The sequence below is a fragment of the Python bivittatus genome, unplaced genomic scaffold, assembly GCF_059951505.1.
Source record: "Python bivittatus isolate LINGU-HERP-01145 unplaced genomic scaffold, Pbiv_v1 ctg000480_np1212, whole genome shotgun sequence".
NCBI classification, from domain to species: domain Eukaryota; kingdom Metazoa; phylum Chordata; class Lepidosauria; order Squamata; family Pythonidae; genus Python; species Python bivittatus.
Genome location: NW_028277075.1, coordinates 64,702,801 through 64,719,499, shown reverse-complemented (window position 1 = coordinate 64,719,499; position 16,699 = coordinate 64,702,801). Strand labels below are relative to the sequence as shown.

The 16,699-nt window shown below is 38.4% G+C and overlaps 1 protein-coding gene across 4 annotated transcripts in view; it reads right to left on the bottom strand.

The window, feature by feature from the left end:
- Positions 1 to 2,546: 2,546 nt before the first annotated feature.
- Positions 2,547 to 16,699, bottom strand: part of SLC25A22 (solute carrier family 25 member 22) — a 73,971-nt gene continuing 59,818 nt past the window's right edge. For 3 of the 4 annotated variants that reach the window (XM_025169801.2, XM_025169802.2, XM_007433172.4), the window contains 2 exons: positions 16,539 to 16,614; positions 2,547 to 14,698 (listed from right to left, as the gene is read on the bottom strand). In XM_025169801.2, the coding sequence (XP_025025569.1) occupies positions 14,545 to 14,698; positions 16,539 to 16,614 (230 nt within the window). In that variant the 3' untranslated portion in view covers positions 2,547 to 14,544. Of the gene's footprint in view, positions 14,699 to 14,728; positions 16,615 to 16,699 lie in introns of those variants that run through there. The other variant, XM_088146092.1, reaches the window with a different exon arrangement.

Here is a 16,699-nt window from a genome sequence, read left to right as displayed (position 1 = left end):
TCTCCAACTTCGGTGCTCCCCACCCCACGTGTTCCGCTTCTATAGGTTGCTTCAGTTCATGCACACCGAAGGTTTATTACAGACTTGAAGTGCGCTTCAACGCTGCACCTGTTGAAGTCCCAATATGTCCTCTAAATAGTGGTGCTTTATGGTGTGGTCACAAGGTGATGCTGGACTTAATTTTATCTGAATGGCATCAGTTTTATTATGTCCCAGCTTGGTGAGCCTCCAAATCCATCCACGACATAATGTAACTAATCACCTTCTGCACTTACCTAATAGTTCTAGAAATCAGTTTTGGGTTTCTTTTAAAGGGAACTCTTACCTTAATAGATTGACCATGATAGATTTGTGTGTGGGGGGGGTGCCATCGAGACAGTCTGACTCCTGGTGATTGCCCTTGCCTGCTTCCCGGGGCGGAGAGAGAGTGACTGGCACAAGATGCCCCAGCCGGCCTTCATGCCTAAGGCAGGACTAGAACTCGCATCTCCCAGTTTCCAGCCCGGTGCCTTAACCTCTCCACCAGACTGGCTCTCCGTGGTAGATATTACCCTTTTGTATCAATTGCAACTCTCATTGTTAAAAATAGAAGCTTCTCTGGGTCATCCATCCTCACTAACTTTCATTAATAAGACTAGCAAGAAAGCTTTAATATAATTGAGTTACTAAAGAAGGCACGTGTTCTCTTTTCTCAGCCAGTTATGTTTTCAAACCACAGATCCTGAGAAATTCATGGTTGCATAGGTTGCATATTGTACTGCTTTTATTGCATTTGTCCTTTATACGGTATCCAAACCGTATATTGGGGGAGGGGGGGGCTTCTTGACTTATTTTGGCAGCCCAAATCTTAGGGGAAAAAGTGTTTTTAATTCCGGTTTTATTATTGTCTATTTTTTTGTGTTTTGTTTCGGATTTATGTTGTAAGCCTCCAAAGGAATATCTTAACCCTATGGTGTGAGCCACCTGGAGTCCTTCTGTAACTAAGGTGATATACAAATCAATAACAAATAAATATTGACATCCTTTTAAAACTAATAAATTTGGCATCTCTCCAAAAAGCTTCAGGTGTGTGTTTGCATTCCTGCAAGGAATGATGGTTTGCATCTGGCCACACTTCCTTTTCCTCTTGCGGCTTTATCATTGATACATGGTGCTACAACTCAATTTGGTACCTTAACAGAGCCCCTTTCAAATCTATTCTTTATTTGCCTGAATGATAAAAAGAAATACGTAGAGCAAGATAAGCCAGGAATGGGAAATTTACAAGTGGCCACAAGATGGTAGTAAACTGCATCGTAAACAGAGGGAGTGAAACAAACAGAAAAAAAATGAACAAGGTGACCCTGTTGCTTGTGCAAAAAGACAGAAATTTCTTAAGAATTCAGACAAGAAGAAAATGAAGACTGAATAAAATCACTGGGTCATGATGAGAATCAGGTCATGAAACTACTAAGATGTAACTGGATTCTTTAATCTTTTTACATGGATCTCACTGGGGAAAAGTGGGGGCTGTAAGGGAGTGGTAAGTAGGTGGCTTGTATTTGTGACAATCAAACAACCAGCCAACCCTAACCCATACCCAACTATCTTGTGTATAACTAGGTCTTCAGGGAAACAGATAAACCAGACTGCATTAACAAGTTTCCAGAGTCGGTAAATTTGGATTTCTGCATTGAAGTGATCCATGAATACTTGAAATAGTTTGATTTCACAGAAGCAAAAGGAAACTTGATCTTCTACTCCAATTTGAAATTTCATTAGACATTACCTTAAATAGACACTTGAAATATATGTTGTCATGTTGCTTAATGCTGTGTAAAAATTGAAAACCCTGCCTTTAAGATACATATTCAGCTTGGGGCTTAAGCAAACTGTGCTCAAGTAAGCTCAAAACTGAGTTTGACTCCATTTTGTGGAAGCCCAGCAGACTTTTGTGGATTTTAAAATCACTTTTGCATCATTCTACAGTTCAACATTTTTGTAATGATGAACAATGATCAAATATAAAAGGTGGACTAAAATATTTTCAGTTGACCCCCTCTCTGTTATGTCAGAGAAAGAGGACACCTTTATATATTTGACTTTCATTAATAAGACTAGCAAGAAAGCTTTAATATAATTGAGTTACTAAAGAAGGCACGTGTTCACTTTTATCAGCCACATATTCAAACCACAGATCCTGAGAAATTCATGGTTGCATAGGTTGCATATTGTACTGCTCTTACAGTATTACATCTGTCCTTTATACGGTATCCAAACAGTGTATTTTGGGGGGGAATCAAACTTACCTTTTGGGGACTTCTTGAATGAAATTTCAGCTAGGACATATCTTCTGAACACACTACTGAATGTGGGGAGTCGCTATAGGTCAATAGTCACTGATTTAATTCAATAAAGCCTATGTTCCTATTAATATGAGGGTGACTTAGTCCAACTTGTTATCTTTGATTTTCCAGCCTGAAGAATAAATACATTTTTAATTTAGGTAATTAGTATGAGGATCACAAATAGAAGTAAAAAAAACACAAAAAGATCATGTAGCACTGGAGAATCAGGTTTTAATTCTACTTAGATATTTATTTTACATGACAATACACAAAAGTAATTTTCAAAACTCTCCAGGAGAAAAAATTCACTCTCCTTTTAAGCAGCACTTTAAAAAAACCACAGTACAAGTAGTTTAGGATTCCTATTCAGCAACAGGATATACTAAAAATGTAATCTGAAACTTCATTCAGGAACATCTCAAAACAAAATTGTGTGTGTGCATGAACACACACACACACACAGAGGCCAATGTTGTGAACTGAATCATGAAATGTTATTTAACCAAACAAATGAGTGTTTAACATAAGGAATAACAAGAACTTTTAATATCAGCAAATAAATAGTGAACATAAGATGACATAAAGTTGTCAATTGACATACTATTAACAGAAATTACCACTACTAAAACAGTACATTACAGAAGAGTTGATTGGTCCTTCCTGTTTTTTGTTGAAACTGACGAAGGCCTTAAACCCCAAAAAGTCAGCCTAAGAAATTTTGAAGTAGAAGGCCTACCTGACCTTGAGCTCTCAAAGAAAGTCATCTCTAACAGATGAAGAAAGAGGATGTCACAAGTACATTCCTAACTTAGATTAAGAATGAGGGAGTTTGTCCAAAACCATTTTACCATGTTAATCTACTTCCCTCCAGTGTTGCACTGGACACTAAATCACACACACACACTAAACTGCACCACTAAAGAAACAGTTGTGGGGGCTGAATAACACAGCCAAAGAAACAGAAAAGCCAAAGTGGGTGAGGAAGCATCTGTGGTTTAGGCAAAAAAGAGGAGAACCTGTGCTGCTGCTTCTCTTCAGAATAACATAGGGTCCAAACTCACTAATGCAACAAGAAGAGTCGGTGATAAATCTGCAGGTTCTAAAAATAAAAGAATTACCCCCACGACCACCACTCCACAAAAGCAAATGGTGTAAGAACAATGTCAGAACATTCCCATCTGGAACATCCAGCAGTGCACATTCTTACACAAAAATACAGCCCCATACAAAAAGCTGAACTCTGCATGCCAAAAAAGACCTCACACTAAGAACTCATGTTAAAGTGTTCACTGCATACATGCTTAACACAACATGGATGCCTGGGGTCCAACAGTTTCCACAAAGGCAGGCTCAAAATGAGCATTTTTACCATGATTTAAGAAGGGGCATCTGCCCTCTCTCACACTTGCTCTCGGTATTTGCTCAATTTATTGGAATAACCTAGCTTCAAATGAGAGCAAGAAACATTGTTTTGGTTCACAGAACTGTCTGGTGCATAGATGTTGGCCTTTGTGCATACCTCAAGGTGTTTTCTGGAACACAGAAAGCAGATTCTACATTCCACAAACCATTGTAACAACTTCAGGTGATAGAACAGACCAATTTATGTTGAAAATATTGGTCGGATCAATTCATCTGCCAAGACTCTGTATTATGTATTTTGAAGCTCTCTCACAGCTTTATTCTTTTATAAGTATGAGCCAGAATTCTCTTTCCAGTTCAGATCAACAAAAAGAGGTTAAAAAACAGAACACACAAGGGTTCGCTGCTCTCTCAGAACCTTTTAAAAAGTTTGTCCAGATATACCCTAACGAAAAGGCTCAGGTGCCAGAGACCCCTAAACCCACTGTTGGATACCGACATCAAATCTATTTTCCAGGATTAAATAGTAGTAGTAGTGAGGCACACACAGCATTGATCATAGTTTGTGCTTGTGATACTACAAAGCCACTTTCCCAATTGTTGCTTTTTATACTTTCCAACTCAGCAGACTGTTAGAAATTATATAAAGGATCTTGGGACTTTGTCTCCAAAAACAGAACTGATGGGACCCAAGTTGGTGTAGGCAAATAAGCCAGCAAAAGAAAGATGGAGTGTGAAAATGGGCCTGACCTAAGCAGGGGCTGCAGAGAAAAACAGAGCGGAGTAACTCCCCCCATGCATCCCTATGGGAGAGGCTGCCGGGCAGCTGCCAACTCCTCCATGCTAAGCCCCTCCCTCATCATGTGACCAAGGGTGGAGCTCTTGTTGAGGGCTGGAAGGAATTCCAGCAGTCATGCTCCAAACGCTCTCCCTGACTTTACAATGGATATTCCTTTCAAAACAATTAAGCAACAACTAATCATGGTGTGGGTGAAGATTTTTTAAGGCACTTAGGCTACCCTGAAGATTAGAAAGAGCAGCAAGAAAGATAAGTGAGCTATTTATCCTTCCAATAATGATCAGCCATCACATTTTTTTTGTGAGAGTGAAGCTGAGCAAGCCTGTGGGTACAACTGCTTCCCACATGCCCTTGCAAAACACACCTCACAATCCAGAAAAAATTCTATGAAAGTGTCTCAAACAAGCCTGCAGAAGTGTGCTGTTGCCTATTAATTATTGACATTTGATTTCATCTCTAGACAGAGAAACAACTCTGACATTGTGAAGACAAAAGAAAAAAAGCTTACAAAAAAGAGCTGATCAGAAATTAACAGTACTACAACCTTGGAGATCTTTATATGGGCTTGTTATCTCTCAGTAAAGCTGTAACTCAGTTACAATACATCCCTGCATTCAAAAACTTACAGCTATCCTCCAAGGCAGGCAAAACAGCATGCAAAACTGACCCCCTTTTCTCTCTCTCTCTCTCTCTCTCTCTCTCTCTCTCTCTCACACACACACACACACACACACACACACACGGTTAGCAACGTAGTATTTAAACAACAGAATTGGGGGAGGACCAAAAGTTGTCACGTTGAATCCAACTCATTGTTATGAGATTGGAAAAGGTTTTGTTTGCTTTAGTAGTTACTATGCTGCATGTTCTTTGGGTAACTTGTAGCTCTTTATATTGTTGAAACATTTTCTGTCCTCTACTTTGTGGAAGTTTCTACCAAAGAAGATTCTACAGTCTAGCTAGTTTTGGAATTAATAGGACAGGAATTTCTATTATTGAGAGAAGCTTGCACCAGGTACAAGTTTGCTAATTAAATGTATTCTCTACATTTTTGTCATTTTTCTGGATACCAAGTGTATTGTTTTGCTGTATGGCAGATTTGGAAGTAAATATTGTCCACAAAGCCCCAGAGCACAGATCTCCTTTCTGCCCAGGTAAGGATCACTTCAGTTCAATAACTGTATGTGTTCCAAGTATTGGTCCATCTCTCAGGTTTTTTTCCTCACCCACCCCCACCCCCACCCCCACGATCATACAGCCAATAAATATCCATACAGTTGGAAGTCAACCTCCTATGCATCAGTTAAAGAAATTAACTGCCTGTATATTTCTCATTAGTGTGAAAACTCAGTTTGGAAAAACACTGTGAGTCTGAATAGGGAAGGGATTGAGACAAAGATGTGTATTGTCTCCATATTTGTTTAACTTGTTTAATGAATAATAAAAGTAGCAGGCTTGGAAGAGATGACAGCTGGAATCAAAATTAGAGATCAAAACTCTTTTAACTATTTAAAATAGGCAGACAACACCATGTTGTGCTGAAAGTGAAGAAGACACAGAAGGGCTCATTATGAAATTAAAAATGGAAAGTAAACAATCAGGGTTACTGTTAAATATTATGATAAAGGTAACGCCATTCTGCATATTGAGAACTTATAGTTGATGGGAAGAATGAAAGTGGGAGATAGTTTTGTCTTATGTTCAAGAATATATAAAGACGGACTGTGTGTCAGAGAAGTAAAAAAGACATTAATTGTAGGGAGAACACAATCACAAATTTAAACAAGTTCTTGAAGGATAAGGACACTTTAATGCCATTAAAATTCAGAGTAGCAGTGTTTTTTCCAGTGATAATATATGTCTGTTAAAGCTGGGCACTGAGAGTAAAAGAAAGAAAATAGAGACCTTCAAATTATGGGTTTGGAGACTATTACTGAGAGAACCTTGGACAGCAAGAAGAACCAATCCTTCTAAAGAAAATAAAAACTGTTCTCTTGAGACAGTGATCAACAAGCAGAAACTTGATAAGCTGGGCATGTGATTCAAGTGTATGGTGAACTGGAGGAAAAAACTGTTCTTGGCAAAGCTGAGGGAAGCAGAAGAAGGGGGAGAACAGGATTAAGGAGATCACTGGAATATTTGTGGAAAAGCTATGGATTATCACTTGGACAGATGGTGGGCATTTGTCCTTATATTTGGCCTAAAATTATGACATCTAACATTTCTTATAGCAAAGCTAGATGACATGCCTTCCAAAATGGACTTAGACCTAAGTCTTTGCCTCTTACCATTTTAAAGCTTTTAATGGATGTGTGTTTTTTAAAATATCATGCAAGATCCTAAAGGAAAAAAACAATACTCATTGGTACAAGCAAATATCCTTTACAATGCCCATGATGGCTATAGATAACAGCTGTAGTCTATTACATGCAGAGACTACCAGCTTATATGATTTTCTTCCAGTTTTAAAAAACCATATTGTATCTCATAATCGCCCTGCTTTTCAAACAAGTGTCTTATATGGAATAGGCTGGAAACTTATCCATGGCATGAGCAACTTCCGAACAGGTGCATCAAAAGACAGAGCATCAAAGAAAAAACCAACACTATTATATTTTTTTCAAGAAAAAAAAATCCAAGGCCAGAGAAGCAGCAAATAAATTACATATAGACACTTGGAAGATTGTTGAGCAATGGCAGTTGAATTCTGTTCAGGGACACAAGGAAGGACAAGACAGCAAGAAAGCAACAAATGCTTGCATTCCACTCAGGCACCAGTACTGGGGACCGGGGGGGGGGGGGGGGAGAGGCAGGAGGCTGAACAAAAGACAAATGTGGTACTCTTTAGTTGTCTGTATGGACTGTGACAGGTCAGATGGAACTGAAAATCCATATTTAAAAATTAAAAGTCAGCTGATTTTCATGGTCACCTTTTCTTCTAACAAAAACAAGTTTCCTTCCTTTAATAATGAAATACAATTCCCATATTTCACATGTCATCTAAATTTTCAGATTGACTTCAAGTACACCTTAATTTCATAGTCAAAGCACATTCACTGGGCAAAAGGTTTGCAACAATAGAAAAATGTGGCTGAAACATAACTATTTTTTAAATTTGTAAATGCATGCACCATTTGTCATTTTGGCCAAACTCTCAGTGGTTCAAGCAGCTGGGTTCCTTAGACTTCCTTCTAAAGTTACAGTTACATGATACCAAGCTATAAAATATTAATTCCCACTCTTACATGGCAGGTTTCACCAGAAAAATGGGAATTTTTAATTTTAGTCTCCCAAAACCAATCCCATAAATGTCTCTAGAAAATTGCAAGTTTATTATACAAATTAAAAATATAACTATGTAATTGCTTCCTTTTCATGTCATAAGAATATACTGTAAGCTAGCTCACAGTAACATAACAGGATTCTTAATAGCTTAATTAGCTATTTTTTGTTTTTATACAACAATCAGAACTGTAATATATATATATATATATATCAAGTATTAAAATCCATTTCATAGCAGCAAATGACTTACTGAGTACTAGTATAATGCACTGTCTTAGAAAGTTTTGAAGAAGTAAAGGTAACAAGGAATCTTATAGCACCTTAAAGATTAGCATCCACTTTGTAAGTCAAATACAAGTAGCAACTGGAATTTTTTCCTTTTCAACAGGGTAAGCTTGATAACAAATATTGACTACTGAAATCTCAAGGATTTCAATGAGTTATGTTGGAAAAACAACATTCAAATTAACCCGTCCCATCAGCAGCCATGTCATCAAAATGTTAAGCTGCTTCCTGAAGCATATCAACTGGAAACTTTTCTAGGCACTATTTCATACAAAGGCACTGGCACGTAAACAACTGTAATACAATAATGGTAAAAATCTGCAAAGTTCAATGATATCATATCCAAGATCTCACATGACAATGCCAGTATCTTGCATGAGATATTGTGTTCAACTGCCTGAAATCTTGCAAGGTTTCATTAGCAAATCCTTCCTTCACTGATGTAGATCCCAGAGATTTTGTTATCCTCTGAGTATACCTAAGTGTGGTACTCCTTCTTCCCATTCACTTTTTTCTGGGTATCGAAGCCTGAACGCCAGGTACCTTTCAATGCACACAGACCCCCAGATTCAAAGGGACCATAATTGAGAAATAATTGATAAAATCCATTTAATGGAGGAACAGAGAGAGATGGCACACAGCACAGAATTTGATCGGGGAAGTCTGCATTTCCTAATTAACATTACATCTGATTCTACAGAAGAAATTTTGATGGGGAAACTATCAAGTCTACCCAGAATCTAATTTATAAATTCAACGGAGAGTCTGAAGGTAAGAGTAATCAATGAACTGTACTGATTTTACAGTAAAAGACTTGTTTTTTTCCACTGAACACTTAGAAAGTCTTTCAAGTCAACCCAGAACAAATGTATTCCATTATATATTAATTTTGGAACAGAGAAACTGAGATGAAACTCTTTGTCCACTGATTCTCTTGGCCTTTCTCATTCTTTATTTTACTAGGTTCTTTTTCCTTTATTACAGACCCCCAATATTTATTCTGCCCCATGGCATGCCCTTTGAAGGTCAAAGCTGTTGTGCACCTATGTCCTAGAGTAGATATTAGCATCTCTGCAGAGGTTTGCTATATCTATAGGCTTTTTAGCTACAAAGCAGGACTCCACCCTCCATCTGCTCACCAGTTTCTCCAGCACTTAGAAATTATATCCCACCCTGTGGGCGCAGGCTGTCCTGGAACAATACACTCTGCTGGGCTGCAGAACCACAAGCCCTTGCAAAGGAGGATGTAAGAATAATAGAGCTCCTTCCCATCTAATATGGTAGGAAGACAAAGCTGCACGTGAAAAAGTTTCTACTTGGCTACAATGCATCCACTAGCTTTAAAGATTATACTGTTAAAACAAAAAGTCTAAAATCTGACCTTCACCGACAAGAATTTTGACATAATGTTACATATAGGAGCTACTAAAACCAGATTCAATTATTTCCTAAAATAAAGAAAAATCATGTTAAAGCAAGGCCTGAGTTTTAAGAAAGGGCAATCAGCACAACGTATTTTTTAATAAACATATATTTGAAGTATGGGAGATTTTATCTGTCCCTTTAAATTCAGAAGTAATTCTACATGAATTTACAGGATTGTATAATAAATATCTTGGACCTTGATTGTGATAATTTCTGTCAAAAGAAGCTAGATTTGGTTAAGAGTTAGAGGTATGCTCTACTGATAAGTCTAATGAAAATAACTTTTCAGATAGGACTCCTAGATTCTATGAAAAATAGCTCTTTAGATAACCAAGCAACCATAACCAAGAATTATTTCAAAGTACACAAACTGTCCACATGAGACATTTTCTTCTGTTAGTGTTACTCAATAAAAGACCATTGATTCATAAAAACCGCCAGAATCATGCCCAATTAGATGAATTTGCTAATGCTTTACTTTTCCCAAGTTCCAGAGATGTTATACTGTAATCATTAATTACAATCGTGTAATTTTCACAGAATCTAGTTGCTTTTAGAATTTCAGAGGGCAAAGTGCATGTGAGAGGCTAACCTGACACAAATGGGTATTTGTATTTATTAGATTGCTTTGTTCATTAGATGGTTTTATTTGTATTTAAATGTTGTTTTAATGATATGTTAAGGTAAAAAAATAATAGTTGATAGATGGAAAGAGTAGAATTGAACTCTGGTATTTTGTTAGCTTCAGCATTAGACTTCACTAATGCAAAAGGTTTCAGCAGAAGCTCGCAGGGTAAAGATTGTAAATTCAGTTTAGCTTATATAATCATTTACAGGAGACTCTATCTCTTTGATTCTATTTTAAAATATTTTGAAGCACTAACCAAAATGAATCCCCTTAAATGAGTATCTGGGTGGTAATGTTCATGAAATGAGGTTTTATCTCAAAAGAAGGACACAAAAGTCATCCTGTGATATCCATTCCCTGTTAATGTCACCCAATATATTCCCCCACAGAGCCAGGTTTAAGTTGAGATTTGTTAATAATGGCAGTTAATGTCAGATTGCATTCAGAGAAGAGCTCTGAAGGAGGGGAGGGTAATAAAAGGGCACAAACATTTTTTCTGGAGGGGTTATTGGAGCCTTCAGATCTCTTATGGATCCCCTCCATCTACTTTTTAAATTCTCACAATTAATCCAGAATACCCATTTTAATTAAACAACATTATATTTTTAGAACTGGAGAAGGGATCAGCAAGGAGCCCCCATTTGTTATTGTTGTGTTCAGTCATGGTACTAATATTTGGTCAACCTGAGCCCTTTCTGGACTCTTGAGTACAAGACCTGAGATAATACACAAATGGGAATATTTAATCCATATTTACTAAATGAAATGGAGTCCTCAAAAGTTTTTGCTTCTCAGTTAGTATGCAATGGCTAAAACATGTTAGCTCCTAACATACGTGTACCCTAATAACACAAAAATATGGTCAAAGAGACAATTTAAAAAATGACACCAACCAACCAGTGCATGATTAGACCTAGGACTGAGCTTTATATTGATGCTTACACTGGTGGGGAGCACTATAAAAATGTGATATCATGTATTAGATAACAAGATCAAGCAGAGCAGGATGGATATATGCATTTTATGGTGTATGTGTTCTCTTCCATACTATGTCCAAAGTGAAAGGAAAGGAGTTCAAAATCACATCCACATTAATCTATTAAAAAACCAACAACCATTAACTTCCATTCCACCTGAGTTTGATAAACATCAGTTCTCAACCTCCCTTCCTAATTATCACCACCACCACCCCAAACTCCAGGTGGATATTGCTATAGGCAGGGCCTACATGGTTTTCTTCTAAGGCAGCCTCCAGCCCTACTGTGCCAAGTGACCATTTCTAGATGCTCACCTCCAGCATATTTTCTTCCAAACATGCAATTAAGAGAGCTTTTACTTGCAAAACAGTTTCTGTGCTTTCATGCCAAGATTTAAATATACATTGATAAGAAGAAGCAATGGGAAGCTCATTATATAAAAATAAGAAGCAGTTCAGCTATGGATACCATCCTACTCTTGTTGAAAACTTTAGCCAGTGTTGGTCATCACAGGCTAGGTAGCACATTGGATCACATATTTAAAAAGCATCCAAGCAATTCATTGTCAGTTCAGTCTTTTTGCTCTATCAAGATTATCCTAACAACAACTGTGTTACATGGAATGTGGAAAAGTCACCATAGGCCCTTGAGACCTCAAGGAGTCTGTCAAAGCCCTTGGACTTTAAGGAGAAAAACGCTAATCTGCTAAAACAAGACTGAAAACTTCCACAACTTAAAATATGCTTGAAGTCACATTGTGAGGGGTTTTTTAATGTGAGCACTTTGGAGTAATCCTTCGGGAATCAGGAAACCTAGGAAGCTCCAAGAGAGAGGCTGTCTATACTGCAGTGATTCACAATTTCCCTGCAAGAAAAGAACCCAGCTAACTAAGGCCCCATGGAGACACAAGGCCCTCTGACAAGCATTCAGACACTAACATCAAAAACATTAATTAAACTCCAATTAGATTGTCTCTGCAGCATAAGCATGCCTTAAAAATAGATACAAGAATATTAGCATTAATCATTACATTGCTAGATAATAGGAAGGCCTGCAAAATAATGACATTTTATTACATCTGGGGCACAGGAAAGTTTTGCTTGTCTCAAAAAAAGTAGTGCTTTTTCTCCCTTTTCCAGCAGTAGTGCTGACTCACAACTCAGCAGGAAATTTGCCTGATAAAGCATGCAGCTGCAATCTAGTGACAACTTTATTAATCTGGGCATAGATGAGGCACAGGTAATTTTCTTTATCCAGGCTCTCACCCAGGCAAAGGTTCACCTGTAATTAAAATAGAACTTCAGACCATTAATCTTGTAGTCACTATTCCAGATGACATTAAACATTTGATATGTTTTTAAATTGACAAGCATTTTTTAAAGTTTTCATTTAACCAAGGGTTGATTAAAACAAGGTCTCATCTAATCTTTGCTTATTAAAGTGCATCAACTAATCCTAATGCTTGTGCTTCCTAAAACAGCAAAACATTGCTTGATATCTGTTTCAGAAATATCAAAATATATTGTTGCAATGAGCTCAAATATTATGTGCCATTATATCTGGTGGTTTAACATTGAATCCTTAAGGCATTCCTTCTTTGAAGTGGCATCTGATTAGCTGGGTGAGACAAATATTGCAAAACAAGTTTTAAACCATGATTAAATGCTTATGATATAAAGTAAAGAAAAATCTGTGTGTAATGAAACAAATTATTTAATATAGGTCCTATTCTAAACTAGTCTTAGCAGCTCTACAGTTATTTGGACCATCTGCAACCCTACAACTGACTTTCCAAAACAGATATGATTTTAACATTGAATTTGAAAGAGCAAGTAGAAAAATAAATGCCACATTAAAAAAAAATCCTTATTGTTCAAAGGATCCAATATGGAATGTGAACATTGTTAACATTTAAATCTGGAATCCAAGAACATTTCCGAATAAAGAAGACATCTCTGTATAAAATTCCTTTTTATGGAATGGGATAAAGATAATAACAACTAAAACAATCTACAGAGACAAGAAAAAGAAGTCCAAAATGCAAGCAAAAACCCTCTTACATGCCAAAAATTAGACCTTCTGTCCCCAAGAATAAAAGTGTTGCAATTTTTAAAGAGAAATATTTTCTTTTTAAAAAATTGCCCTCTAGTGTTGGATATTCAAAGAGCACTGAGAAGCAGCTGACTGAACTAACCAAAGCCAAGAAAAAAAAAGGGGGGGGAAAAACCCCAACAGGCAATAATAGAATGTTTTTTTCCACTGAAACAGAAATGTAGGGGAAAAACAAAGGAAAACCAGCTTGAAATGAGAACATATATGCATGGATGACTCTATGGAAGTAACAGACATGCAAACTTCCCCTTTACAATTAAAACTGGCGTCTGGAAAATACAATTTGTTGTTCAAGGGAAAAACTGGTAACCAGCTTGCTATAAAATAGATTAACTTCGTTGACTTTGGTGCACCTAAACTTCAAGAAATATGCACGATTTTTCCCACCAAGCTCTGCTTCTCTGTTCCATCTTCTCTTTTGTAGCACTGACCAGCCACAAGAGAGTTCAGTTGCCTTTGGCATTATCTGTGATCCCAGTCATAAATAAGGGAGCAATACACACATTCTATACACATCTTGAAAGAGACAGACGTGTGAAACCCAGGATGGGGTGAAAAGTAGCATGGACAGCAGCAACTCAGGCTGAAATAGAGGAGTATTTATATTACCAGGCTTGAGTTTTATCCAGCATATTATTTTTTAAAAATGATCCCCAAATAATTTGGTTTCTCCCAACTGTCATGGCTCACAGCTAATTCATAACCCTGGATATCACCGTATTTCCACAGATGAGGCTTTAGAGGCCGAATGCACAGTTGTCCTGTGTACATTTGTCCATCCAAACCCATCATGAAGGCTGGCCCTTACATAAAATCAAAACATTAAGATGCAGCTTTCCCTTTGCCATCTCTCAATATTCAAAAGTTCATTAAGTCCAACTAATTTGGAGGAGGGATGTTTAGGAGACCTATCTAAAAACAATTATTTTGATCTCAGTAACTGCCTGGGTCGAAGTGACCTCCCTTTTTGGGGGGTACCAGCCCCTTCTTTTCCCCAGAGACCTAACCCCAAGAAAAGGGGCAGGGAAACACACCCCATTCTTTTGCTCCTTCTTGATTTGTTGGCAATTCGGGGGGGGGGCTCATTTTCCCCTAGCCAAGAGGAACAGCAGCCCAGCCAGACAGTCTGTGCTAAGTAGTGTCTTTAAAATTGATAATTAAAAAACAGATATGACTATTTAGGTATTCTCCTCAGGGCATATTGATGTGAGGAAAAATAACTTTGTTTTGAGACCACATTCATTCCCACTATTACTGTTTGAAACCCTTTGTGCCGTTGCTCTGACATCACAATGACAAGAATACTATGATGAATTCCAATTGGATGGGGAGAAGTCTGGGGGGTTAATCCCGGTGCCCTGGAAGCATGTTGAGGAAGAATTCAGCAATGCCGATGAAATAGACAACTTGTGCAATACCAAAGAGTGGGGCAATGACCAAGGCTCTGCAATATGCCCCCTTAAAAAAGGCCAAGGGACCCTCATTACGCCAGATTTTCCTAGAAAAGGACACAAAGAAAAAAGATGATACCACAGCTGGCTTCATATATCATGTTAAAACATGACTGGTTTTAATAACGGTTTGTTGAATACATTGTATTAATCCATAAACCATGGCTTACAAACCACACTGTCTGGATTTGCCAAATATGCTAAACCAAAATCAAATCAACCACTTTACACACCAGGTGTACATACCAAAACCCGTGTGGGCCCAGAGAAGGGAGTCCCCCCTTTGGCATATGCCCAACTAGGTTTCAAATCTGGTACCAGCCCTGAATTGTGGGGGCAGGGGGCGGGGGGGCGGGTAGCAGTTGCAATTCAGAAGATCTTGATGGCTTTCAGAAGCTGTGCTCTGGAGATAACCAGATATGAGACTCTTCAAGATGAACTTTAGGGAATAGTTGGGTTTGTTGCTGTTGTACTGGCCTCCCTGCTGTGCAGCAACATTTCTGCCTGAATTCCATTGCTGGGTTAGCTGTTCAATCCCCAAGGCTGATTGTTCTTTGGGATGTTAACTTGCTGCTGAGTGACATGGAGTCTGGGGCAGGTAAGGAGTTCATGATCACCATGGTAACCATGGACTTGACCCAAGTCATTGAGGGCCCAATACACACTGGGGGTCACACACTAAATCTAGTCTTATCTCGTGGCAGTTGTACTATGGAGGACATTACCATCAGACCTTTGCCATAGTTGGATCACTCTATGATTGCTTTTCAGCTTGCAGGGAGGTAGGACCTGTTAGAGTGATCCACCACAGGAGACTAATGGACTTAAAGAGGTTCCAGAGGGAACTTGAGATTTTTCTTAAGGATCTGGTGAGCAGTTCCACTGCAGCCTCAGTTGCAGACTGGAATGGGCATGTAATGAGGGCCTTGGATCAGATTGCTCCTCTGTGACTCTCACTGTGTGTCAATCCCAAACCAAGTACTCCTTGGTTCTTCTAGTTGCTCTGGGAGATGAAGCACCAGAAGAGACACCTAGGGTATCACTGGAGAAAGACAAAGAGTGAACCTGACCAAGAGTGTGTAAGAGCCCACATTAGGGATTACACTGTGGCAAAGAGAGCAGCAAAAATATGCAGGGCTGCTGTAAGTAATGTTTTAGTTATCTGGCAAATAAAGTCACTCAGATTTGCTCAGAGTTGGACTCCACTGGGCAAGTCCTATTGAGGTGATTGAGACTCAGCCTTGCATGTTTAGCTGGGATAAGGCTGAATCTGTAACTCCTGAGAAAGTGGACAGAGCTCTAATAACCACCTATTAGATCCATGTCCTCCTGGCTGGTGAAGGTTGTGCGGGAGGTCATGTGTGCTTGGATCTGTGCTGTAGTGTCAACTTCTTTGAGGGAGGGACGGTTCTGTCTACCTTGAAGGAAGTGGTGGTGAATCATTTCTCAAGAAGCCAACAGTTCTGGACTTTTGTCCAGTCTCCAACCTTCCCTTTTTAGGGAAGCGGGGTGGGGGTGGGGGTACCAGGATGCAGTGATTCTCCTCCTTTCTCTGTGGGCAGTTGCAGTCAGTGTTGACAGGGACGAGAGCCCAAAGCTCCTCATATGTGGGATGCCACAGGGTTCAACACTCTTGCCTCTTCTATTTAACATGTATGTGAGGTCCTCTGTCAGTTCAGGATCAGGTATTGTCATTATGTTGATGATACCCAGCTGTGTATCTCAACCCCTTACAATTTATTAGGATTATCACAATTTCTTTAAGCAATCATAGCTCTTTTCAGCAGCAGATTGAGTTTTATTCCAACTATTATCAAGGCACTATCATTCCATTGCTAATACTGTTAATTACTCATTAACAACATCCTTATGACAGAGATGATTTACCTGGCACAGTCTATTATCCCTGAATAGCTGTCCTCATTGACTCCCCTCTGCAAAGACTGAAGTCTTGTCTTGATTACTGGAGAAAGATGATAGCAGAGTTTGTTACAATCAGTCCTTAATCTGTGTCAAGTTATTTTTTGCAAGCTTTTTAGTTGTACAAA